General features: G+C 52.2%; 1 protein-coding gene across 2 annotated transcripts in view; it reads right to left on the bottom strand.

Moving 5' to 3' along the window:
* LOC140392754 (protein-arginine deiminase type-2-like) overlaps positions 1–12,174 on the bottom strand; it is a 114,779-nt gene that overhangs the window by 48,208 nt on the left and 54,397 nt on the right. For both annotated transcript variants that reach the window (XM_072478344.1, XM_072478345.1), the window contains exon 8: positions 8,066–8,223. In XM_072478344.1, coding sequence (XP_072334445.1) covers positions 8,066–8,223 — 158 coding nt within the window. The remainder of the gene's footprint in view (positions 1–8,065; positions 8,224–12,174) is intronic.

The following is a 12,174-nucleotide window of genomic DNA, read 5'->3' as shown; positions in this document are numbered from 1 at the left end:
TTATTTCATACAACCTGGTTGGATGTTGCTTCACAATGTTGGAAGTCAAACAGGGCAAGAATTTTTTTTTTTAATTTAGAACATCCAATGATCTTTTTCCAATTAAGGGGCAATTTAGTGTGGCCAATCTACCTACCCTGCTCATCTTAATAAAGACTAATCACTGTGGATGCTAGAATCTGAAACGAGAGACCAGATTGAAAAAGGTGCAAGTGAAACGCTGCTTAACCTGAAATGAGTGTTTTGGACCTGGAATGTCAAGCATGGAAGAGGACATAAGGTGGACTCCATCCTTTCTCTCAACTCCTTCGCCTCCATCGCATTTGTTCCGATGATGCACTTTCCAAAATGGTGCTTTGAAAATGTGTTCCTTCTTCCTCAACCATGATTTCCCACCTACAGCCCTCAACAGTGTGCGGTCCATCTCCTGCGCCACTACCCTCGCCACCCCCCCTCCCTTCCAAAACAAGGAAAGAGTCCCCCTCGTTCTCATATTTCATCCCACCAGCCACCGCATGCAAAGCCATTTTCGCCAACTCTAGCGTGATGCCACCACCAAACACATCTTCCCTTCACTCCCTCAGTCTGCATTCCGCAGAGACCGTTCGCTCCGAGATAATCTAATCCACTCCTCCACCATACCCAGTAACTCTCCTATCACCCATGGCACCTTCCCATGCAATCGCAGAAGGTGTAACACCTGCCCCTTTACCTTTTCCATGCTTAAGAACCCAGGCCCAAAACACTCATTCCAGGTTAAGCAGCGTTTCACTTGCACCTCTTTCAATCTGGTCTATTGCATTCGCTGCTCCCAATGTGGTCTCCTCTATATCGGAGAGACCAAATGCAGACTGGGTGATGGCTTTACTGAGCACCGTCGGTCTGTGCGCATTCAGGACCCTGATCTTCCCGATGCTTGCCATTTTAACAAAGGGGCTGGTTTAGCACACTGGGCTAAATCGCTGGTTTTTAAAGACGACCAAGGCAGGCCAGCAACACAGTTCAATTCCCGTACCAGCCTTCCCGAACAGGCGCCGGAATGTGGCGACTGGGGCTTTTCACAGTAACTTCATTGAAGCCTACTTGTGACAATAAGTGATTTTCATTTCATTTCATTTTCCATGCCCACATGTCTGTCCTTGGCCTGCTGCAATGTTCCAGTGAAGCTCAACGCAGACTGGATGAACAACATCTCATCTTCTGGTTAGGTACACTACAGCCTTCCGGTCTCAACATCGAATTCAACAACTTCAGATGATCAGCTCGACCCCACCTCGACCCATTTGTTTTCATCCCATTTCATTTTAACTGTCTTTTACCATTTCTTTCTTTCTTGTCTTTCTTAATAAATATTTAACCCTCCCCCATCTTATCCAGCTTACCTTACCCTTTCTCCCCTTTGCTTCCACCTTCCACTCCCCCAAATCTACATCTGTCACAGTTTACCCTCTGATGTTAGTTTCTCTGCTGTTTGATCTTTCACATCTTTTGTTCTCTCTGGGGACTACCATTAGCACTCTTTTCCCTTGGTTTCTGTGGCTATTAGCAGCCCCTTTCCCTGGGTTTCTGCGGCTATGACTCATCTTTCATTCTCACTCCACAGTATAAATATTTCCCACTTTCTCTGTCTTATAGCTTTGACACAGATTCACTGGCCTCGAAACATTAGCTCTTTTCTCTCCCTACAGATGCTGCCAGACCTGCAGAGTTTTTCCAGTAGTTTCTCTTTCATTTAGCCCTGCACATCTTTTTGGGTTGGCGAGGTGAGTTCCACACAGGCACAGGGAGAATGTACAAACTCCACACGGGCAGTGACCCAGGGCTGGGATCGAACCCAGGTCCTCAGTGCCATGAGGCAGCAGTGCTAACAAATGTGCCATTGTGCCGCCCTAGCAGGGCAGGAAACCTGAGCAGTCCCATTGGGAGATAATGGGAAGGGGTTTCCCTTTGGGCTGGACTCATACCTGTCAGATTTCCACCCCACATAACATATGTCGGAATTCTGATCAGGAGTGGGTGGATGTGTCTCCTGCCAACTCTTTAAAACATAGGAAGAATGTCTGGAGATAATCCTAACCCTCATGCTCTAGTTGCAATACTGCTAAACTACTACTAAAGATTGCAGCCACGGTTTTGAAGGACCATTAGCCGCAGGCGCAAATCCCCCAATGGCTGTGAAATATCGCAAGAGGTCATAAACAGGATTTGCACCGGTGAGATTTCACAATGCGAACTCCCCGGTTCCTCCCTGATGACGCAATCAGGTTCTCGCCCTTCAAATCTGAATCCATTTCAATGTCGTTAGTGAGTTTAAAGTTGAATCTTCAGACCTCATTGAATCTTCAACCCACAGCGTGGGTGTGAATCACTAAAGATTTTTTAAAATGGGAACCAGGTGCCATGACCTCTGAGAGGGAGGAAGTGAGCTCCCTCTCTCCACCTGTACCAGGGAGTACAAGGGGTCAGTTTCTGTTGGCCAGCTCCAGAGGGGGCTGGTTCAAGGGTGTTGGGAGGTGCGGGTGTTTGAGAGCCTCCTTTGGGACGGGAGTCGCGGCTGGTGCTAGTCGTCCTGAAGGCTGCAGGCTTTTTATTTTTTAAAGTATTTGTCATGATATGCAGACACACACATAATGATATATAGGCAGACACAGGCAAACAGCTAATGGACACAGAGAACAGAACATGACCAATATGCAGGCAAGACACTCAGGGGTGGGATCTGACTATAAAAGACATGAGGCCTCCGCCTCTTTCCACTGATGAACATATGGGGCGTCATTCTCCGACCCCCCGCCGGGTCGGAGAATGGCCGTTGGCCGCCGTGAATCCCGCCCCCGCCCCCGCCGACGTCTCCGCTCCCGGAGATTGGGCGGGGGCGGGAATCCGGCCGCGCCGGTTGGCGGGAACCCCCGCTGGATTCTCCGGCCCGGATGGGCCGAAGTCCCGCCCAGGAATTGCCTGTCCCGCCGACGTAAATCAAACCTGGTATTTACCGGCGGGACCAGGCGGCGTGGGCGGGCTCCGGGGTCCTGGGGGGGGGGGCGCGGGGCGATCTGACCCTGGGGGGTGCCCCCACGGTGGCCTGGCCCGCGATCGGGGCCCACCTTTCCGCGGGCGGGCCTGTGCCGTGGGGACACTCTTTCCCTTCCGCCTCCGCTACGGCCTCCACCATGGCGGAGGCGGAAGAGACTCTCCCCACTGCGCATGCGCGGGAAACTGACAGCGGTCGCTGACGCTCCCGCGCATGCGCTGGGAAACTGACAGCGGCTGCTGACGCTCCCGCGCATGCGCCGCATTTCCGCGCCAGCTGGCGGGGAAACAAACGCCATTTCCGCCAGCTGGCGGGGCGGAAATCCCTCCGGCGTCGGCCTAGCCCCTCAATGTTGGGGCTCGGCCCCCAAAGATGCGGAGCCTTCCGCACCTTTGGGCCGGCGTGATGCCCGTCTGATTGGCGCCGACTTTGGCGCCAGTCGGCGGACATCCCGCCGTTGGGGGAGAATTTCGCCCATGGAGAGTCAGTCAAGGGTATTGTTACAATCTCAGACCTCCACCACGTGGCTAAGAGCTAGTCTGGTTCAGTCAGACAGCGTAACCACACTTAAGTTAGCAGAGAGTCGAACTCACAGAGAACTGTGCTATTAGTTCAATAAACCTGATTGAACTAAATTCAAGGTCTGGAGTATCTTTTTGATCTAAGTTGCAGCCAGTGTTATACCAGTGTACCTAACATGACATGATACCAAGAGACTACTAATTTAAGGTGGCTTACCTCAGTCTGTTCCGTGACGACCAGCAACTGTATCCTGGCACCATGAGAAGATTCAGGCTCTTCACCAGCTCAGGACCTCCGGCAATCTCAATGCCAACTGGTGGACATTCAAGCAAGTTTGTGCTGTACATCGCAGCCTCAGACCTCGAGGGTGCATCTGATGCAAGAAAGATTGCGCTTCTCCTCTCAACAGCGGGTGATCAAGCCATTGAACTCTTCAACTCGTTTAACTTCACCGAAGGCCAAGACAAGACAAAGTTTCAGACCATCCTGGACAAGCTCGATAGTCACTGTGAAGTGGACACCAATGAAATCTTCGAGCGCTACATATTCAAACAACGTCTTCAAGGTAAAGATGAATCTTTCAATGCCTTCTTAACCAGCCTGTGCCTGCTAGCGCTGTCCTGCAACTTTGGTGATATTGCTGACTCCATGATCAGAGACCAAATCATGTTGGAGGTCACTCTGATCCTCTGAGAGAGCAGCTCCTAAAAATCAAGCATATGACCCTGCCAGTCGCGATTGAAACACGTACAGTGCATGAGCACGCAAAAAAAATCGGTATTCCCAATACAAATCGGCTGAAAATTAGAAACTTGCCTCCCACAAGGCAGAGAGTATGCAGGCCATCTACCGGATGCAGCACCTCAGCATTGAAGACAGCGGCCATCTTGCGCGCTTTTCCCAGAGCCCCACGCATGCGCGATACGAATGGAATAACGAAGCGGCCGACACCCACACTGCGCAGGTGCAGACGTCTGCTGACCGCACTGCACATGTGCGACGCTGTATACCGCGTCACGACACCGACGTCATGACGTGCCCGAACTGCAGCAACACCCACTTAAAAGGACACTGCCCTGCAAGAGGCACAACGGATCCAGTGCCTGGAGTCCGCCTCCCGAGTGGGCATCATTACCACACGTGAACATGCCACACCTAACTCATCTCGCATTTAGTCCTTTCTCGCTGTGGATTCGGAGGACGAATGGCGTGTGGTGATGCAGATCAACTGCTGCTCCATCCAGTTCAAGCTGGACACAGGTGTTTCTGCCAACCTCCTCTCACAGGCAGACTTCAAACGCATTAAGAAGCCCCCCAAGATCCTTCCAGCAGCCTGCCAGCTCCTGGACTATAACAGTAATGTCATCACGGCACTGGGGTCCTGCCATTTACTCGTCTCCAACCGGAGCACCCATGCACGACTAAGGTTTGAAATTGTCAAGCCTACTGGGCGCGCATACCTGCAAAATGCTAAATCTGGTGTAGCGGGTTTATTCAACGACATCCTCCAATGTGGATCTTCAACCTGGCATTGACGACATCCTCACTCAGTATCCAGATGTGTTTGACGGGATGGGCATTTTGCCATATCGGTACAAGATACTACTGCGACCAGATGCCAAGCCAGTGGTCCATGTACCACGCCGGGTCCCAGTTCCACTTAAGGAGCGCCTGAAGGAACAGCTCAAGGAGCTGCAGCAGCAGGGGATCATTTCCAGGGTATCCGAACCGACTGACTGGGTCAGCTCGATGGTGTGTGTTAAAAAACCCTCTGGAGACCTGCGCATCCGCATTGATCCCAAGGATCTCAACCAGAATATAATGCGTGAACACTACCCCATCCCGAAGCGGGAGGAACTCACCAGTGAGATGGCACATGCAAGGTTTTTCACTAAGTTAGATGCGTCACATGGATTCTGGCAAATCCAGCTGGATGAGTCCAGCAGAAGGCTCTGCACCTTCAACACACCGTTTGGCCATAACCGTATGCCGTTCGGCATCGTCTCGGCATCGGAGGTATTTCACCGCATCATGGAGCAGATGGAGGGCATCGAAGGGGTTCGTGTGTACGTGGACGACATCATCATATGGTCCACGACCCCTGAAGAGCATGTGTCCCGTCTCCAGCAGTTATTCCGCCGAGTCCACGCCAATGGCCTGAAGCTGAACAGGGCCAAATGTTGCCTTGGCATGTCGGCACTCAAGTTCCTAGGAGACCAGATCTCTCAGCAGAGTGTGTGCCCCGACACAGACAAGGTCAAGGCCATCACAGCCATGAAGGTCCCGGAAGACAAGAAGGCGGTATTGCGCTTCCTGGGCATGGTCAATTTTCTGGGCAAGTTCATCCCAAACATGGCCTCACACACCACGGCCCTACAAAACCTAGTGAAGAAGTCCACTGCCTTCGAGTGGAAGGCGGCCCATCAGGCAGAGTGGTTGGAGCTGAAAGCCAAGCTCACCACTGCACCCGTATTGGCATTTTTCAACCCAGACAGGGAAACAAAAATCTCGACAGATGTGAGCCAGGATGGCATCGGTGTGGTCCTGCTGCAACGCGATGAAACCTCATCCAGAGCACCGGTTGCCTACGCATCAAGGGCAATGACGCCCACTGAACAAAGGTATGCACAAATAGAGAAGGAATGCCTCAGCCTCCTCACTAGCATTCTCAAGTTTCACGACTATGTCTACGGCCTGCCAACATTCACAGTCGAGATGGATCACAGGCCCCTGGTCCACATTATCCACAAGGACCTGAATGACATGACGCCTCGGTTGCAGCACATTCTCCTCAAACGCAGAAGGTACGACTTTGACCTAGTCTACACGCCTGGCAAGGAGCTCATCATTGCCGATACACTGTCCGGCTCCATTACCGTGCCTAGTGAACCACTGAACGTCATCCGGTACATTGAGTCACAGGTTGAGTCACGGGTGCATCTGTGTGCTAGCACCCTCCCGGCATCTGATGAGAAGGTGATTCGTATCCGTGAGGAGACAGCCAAAGACCCCCTCTTGCAGCGTATTATGCAACACCTAGCCAATGGCTGGCAAAAAGGGCAGTGTCCTCAGTTTTTCAATGTAAAGGACGACCTGACGGTGGTTGATGGTATCCTCCTCAAATTGGACCGGATTGTAATTCCACACAGTCTCCAGAGCTTGGTGCTCCGTCAAATCCATGAGGGCCACCTGGGTGTGGAAAAGTGCAAACGCAGAGCCAGGCAGGCTGTCCACTGGCCGGGATTAGCCAGGACATCACGAACATGGTCCTTAACTGCGCGACCTGTCACGCTTCCAGCCAGCGCAGAGTAAGGAGGCACTTCAGCAGCATGAAATCGAAACCTCTCCGTGGTCCAAGGTTGGCATTGACCTCTTTCATGCAAATGGTGGTGATTACATGTTAATCATTGATTATTTTTCCAATTACCCTGAAGTCGTGAAGCTCTCAGACCTCACATCTCAGACCATCATCAAGGCCTGTAAGGAGACGTTCTCCAGGCATGGTATCCCACTCACTGTCATGAGTGACAATGGCCCGTGCTTCAGGAGCCCTGAATGGTTTTTGTTTGCCCAGCCGTATCAGTTCAAACACGTCACTTCCAGCCCACACTATCCACAGTCAAACGGAAAAGTTGAGAAAGGGGTGCACATAGTGAAGCAGCTCATCTGCAAATCCGCGGATTGTGCGTCTGACACTCAGCTTGCGCTGCTTGCGTACAGGGCGACCCCACTGTCCACTGGCATGTCGCCGGCTCAACTTCTGATGAACAGGGACATGTGAACGACACTTCCAGCCATACACTCCAGGGTTTGACTGTAGGGTGGAGTGCCAAGGGGAGACAGGGGACGCTTCCCTTGCAGATTGTAGCAGGTCATTCATTTTTTTTCTACATTGAGCCTTCATCCTCTTGGTCAGGCGGGGATGGTGACCTTGCTGAGGGGCGTCCTCCCAGCCTATGGGTAAATTGTGGTAAATTGTGTCCCACCTCTCCTCACGGCATCCAGCAATTGAGTCAGGGCTCCCTCCGAGAATCTGGGTGCTGGTCTTCCCGCTGCCATCCTCCTGGCTTGAATGAGATCAAATTGTTCTGGAGATGTTTAAATGCAGCGCCCCTTAATTGAAGTGCTCAACTGATCCCCGGGGCGGGCGAATCAGGCGCTTTGCTTTCCACATGGGGAAAATACATTTTTTAAAGTGCCTCAAGATTGCGATCCGAATCGTGCCAGCGGAATTTGCAACAATTTTCTCACCGAAAATTACACTTGGGCATTTCATGGGGAAAGGTAGCCTGCAGGTTTCCCATGATTCATGTCAATGTAAGATCAGGGAGAGGACACAAAATCTTATATTTTGTAATGAAGCATTGAACTACCTGGCACAAGAACCCATAAAATAGTGAGACCAGAAGGCAGCTAAAATCTTACAACGGCTATCAATTCAATGATTTTAACCCACTGATGCAAATTTCCCACCATTCATAGAATACAACTGGAACTGGGTTAGAATTTTACCATTGGTTCCAGCAGGCTAAGGTTGACGGTCACCAAGCTTCCAATCTCCTTATCTGGAAACCGGAGCCCCTCGATGAAGAAATTATATTCATTGTTCCCTTTTGTATAATCCATAACTACCGACAGCATGGTGCCACCCAGGACCTTTGTCATTTTTGCTGCAGTGTGCAGGGAAAAAAAGGAAAATGACACAATGACAATGGAATGAGGTCCTGAATAAGAGAATGTGAAAGCCAGGGAGGAAATGGAGGGTGAGCAAGAAACAGGTTGAGGTTTTCATTCTACTTGATTTTAATTTAGAAAATTGAGAAACTGGAATGAATGGCCTAAATCCAAAATTCACAACGGCTCCAAAGTGGCAAGAAACTAGAAAGTGAGACAAATGACCTGCTGGAGAACATCAGGCAAATAGGAAGGGATTTTCAATTGCTGGTGAGGTCAGGGACGGGTGTAATTTAATTATTGTGTTCCTGTTGGGCATCACTGCATCCTATCACCTCCAGAATGCAATGCAGTTTTCAAAGGGAGAGTGGGGGTCGGTAAAGGGGTACATGATTGCTTCCAATTACCAGCCCATTAAACTTCTCAAGGAGTTTGTTAATAGGTTGGGTGAGGCTGAAAAGGGAATTTTCAAATTGAAATCACTGAACAGTATTGTACTGTGATGAATGTAAGAAATTGTCATTCTTTTCCTGCTGTAATGTTACTAAACTGTGACAGATAGTGGGTGCGATTCAATGGAAAGATGTCAAAGTCAAGTCCGTTATTGGGTGCGTTTGGTGGGGAGTTTTGTGGCAGCCGTGTTTGTGAGATCGTGGCCTGTATTCAACGAAACGTAGTGTCCAAAATGAGCCCCACACGATATTCTTGGCACGCCTGGCTCCCTCGCCGTCTGATTCTTCCGACTCGCACCTCAGCTGCTCGCTGCTAACAAGGGGGAGTTGCTTTTAAAAGCTCCCTCACCACTCACTCCCAGTCAACACACAAGCCATGGCAGCGTAGAACTGACAGTCATGGTGGGGATGCTAACCTGACCAGGCTTCTCAACGCTGTGGATGAGAGACGGGGCACCCTGTTCCCCCGAGGGGCTCAGAGGACCAGCAGCAGGGCCATCAATGCTGACTGGGGCTGTGAGTGCGGACAGCATGACAAGGAGGGCTGCCGTCCAATGTAGGCATAAGATAAACGACTTCCAGCAAGCTGCAATGTAAGTTACCACCTCTCTCCTGGCATTAGTTCTGCCTGCTGCCCCTCAAATTCCCTAACCTCCCCCTCCAATTCACTGGCTGGCACCTCACACCCTTCCCACATCTGATCTTCATGCTTGTTCCTCAGAAACCCCTGGCACCCAACAGCACAACCCCTTCATATACAGGTACGGTGCCCACACATGCCACCTGCTATAGACCCTCCCCCACCGGCTCATCTAGCATGCCAAGATGGGAGGGGGGGGATGAAATCCAAGAGATCCGTGTCGTCACTCCCATGAGGAACGTGCCCTAGAAATCATGAGGTTTCTTGAGGAGAGAGCAGTCACCAGCAGCGAGGTTGGCCTCCACCAGCGAGGTGAGAATCCAGTGCCCTTTCATCCAGATAACCAGCCTCAAGCGAGTAGTTCATGTCAGACAAATTGATCCTTCCCTCTCACTGACCATATGGTCATTGTCTTGCAAGATCGCCATCTGATGAGGCTGGGCCACCCGGAGTCATTCCGCCCCGGCCACCCAAGAGACCACCTCGGAGGAGAGCACTGAGGAGACCACCGGCAGGGCATCACACCTGTCACCCGCACCTTCCATCAGCACAGAGACACATACCTCAGTGAGCGACATTAGTGAACAGACTTCTGGGGCACAATATGGTGAGCACCACACAGTTGCTGATACACATCAGGTGGAGGCAGGAACATTCAAGGCAGTCAGAGGTCTGCTGGATCCCAGGACTCGGCTGGGTCCCAACCAGCTGCCGAGCCTCTGGACAAGGTTCTCCCAGAGCTGATGCAGATGATAGGACACAGCCATGAGATTCAGGAGGGGGCTTCAGAGACATTTCAGTGACTGCAAGGCCAATTGGAGGAGTCCCAAAGGCTGCAGGGGCAGAAGATGGTGCCGACAACGTGTGGCACCGAGGCCACAGTGGAAAACCTGGAGCACGACGTCCGTGTCATGAGTAGTGGAGTACAAGGCATGGCTCAGTCTGTGACCACCAAGGCAGAGAGCCTCAACATCACATCCGAATCGCTGAGGAACATGTTCCAGACGCAGGTGGACATTGCCGAGACACTGCAGAGTGTGGCCCAGTCACTGAGGAGCATCGCTGAGGGCGTTGACACCATATTGCAGACAATGGGAAGCCTGGCAGCGCCTGATGACTCAGAGGCCTCTGGAGTTCACTCAAATTGCAATCCCACCCCCACCCCCCACCCCCACCCCCACCCCCTCCGCCATCCCATGGAGTCCCCAAGGATCTTTGGGCACCATCAGGGAGGAGGAAGCGCTGGAGGCCATACAAGGAGATCTTGCCACCAAGGAGACGATGGTGGTCTCCAGTTCTTCTTCCCCCACCCCCGAAATCAGTGCATCTCAAGGGCAGTGGAATAACAGGCATGGCGATACTATTGACACCGGTAAGTTGGACGGAGCCCGCCAGCTCCAGGCCCTCCAGAAGAAGTCCACTCAGGGCACCAAAGGCCACAGGGTACGAAAGGCCGCAGGCTGCTTCCCACTCTGATGTGCATCCTGGGTACATATCTAAACGGAGCTCAAGACCACGGAGGATCAAGAAGAGTGACGAGCTCTGAGTGGGCACTGGTGAGGTCACTATCTATAGCTTGGGGGAATGGAAATCTGTAACATTAAAATGTTCACGATTGCAACATGCCACACCTGATACTCTGTTGTCATTTTAATCTTCGCAGTGTGCCTGCCTCCACCCCCCTTTTACGCCCCACCCCCACCCGCCCCCCGGAGCACAATCGCCTCAGATTTCTAGCCTCTGATGCAGACCATTCACAGGATAGTGTGAGCACGCTGTCAGCAGAAAGACAGGAGTCCGACTTTTGCAAAACCTGAGAAGCACCAGAGCTTTCCTCACAATGAGTTACCATCACTCTCCTGCCTTGTATGCTGACCCACTGACAGTGCCAACTCAGGGTATGGGCGGTGTGATGGAGGGGGAGTGGAATGGGGGGAGGGAGGGAAAAGAGGAGAGGGCAGGAGAATTCAGGGTGGGGAATGGGGGCGGAGGGCACAGGAATTGGGGGAGGGGGGATTGGAGGAAAGGGGGGAAATGGGGTGAGGGAGGATGGGAAGGAAACAGGGGATTGAACTGATGGGCACAGCCTCGTCCTCGGAGAATCTGGAGAGCATGAGGGCCTGCTTTTTGCTGCTGCCCGTTCTCCATCCTCCAGCTCCTCCTCAGTCTCATCCTCCAGCCCTTCCTGGATTGCCTCCTCCTCAGATGAGGCCGCATGTCCCTCCGCCTCCTTCTCCAGCATATCACCTCGCTGCCGTGCCAGATTGTGGAGGGCACAGCAGACCATCACAAAGTGGGAGACCCTCAATCTGTTGTACTGCAGGGCACCACCAGAGCGGTCCACGCATCAGAACCGAATTTCCAGCAACCCGATGCACCGCTCAATGACAACACGGGTGGGAATGTGGGCCACATTATAATGAATCTCCTCCTCGTCTCAGGCCTCTGCACCAGAGTTATCAGCCATGCACTCAGCAGGTATCCTTTGTCCCCCATGAGCCAACCCGGCATCCTGGGGTGGTCCTCAAAGACACCGGGGATCTCTGAATGCCCAAGGATGTAGCTGCCATGCACGCTCCCTGGGTATCAGGCAAGATTTGGATGTGATGGTCGCACACGATCTGAACATTCAGGGAGTGGAACCCCTTCCTATTAATATGATGTCCTGGTGCTCACAGGGTGCCATGCGTGGCATCGATCGCCCTCTGGACCTTGGGCATCCTGGCGATGGCAGCAAATCGTGCAGCCCGGGCATCTTAGTGGGCCTGGTCCTGTTGGAAGGTGGTATAGTCTGGATGCACCTGTAGGTGGAAGATTGGGATATGCCACACACGACCCCGCTTGAGCCCTGGAAT

This window comes from Scyliorhinus torazame, chromosome 16, assembly GCF_047496885.1.
Source record: "Scyliorhinus torazame isolate Kashiwa2021f chromosome 16, sScyTor2.1, whole genome shotgun sequence".
Taxonomy (NCBI): Eukaryota; Metazoa; Chordata; class Chondrichthyes; order Carcharhiniformes; family Scyliorhinidae; genus Scyliorhinus; species Scyliorhinus torazame.
This window is presented reverse-complemented; position numbering and strand designations above follow the sequence as displayed.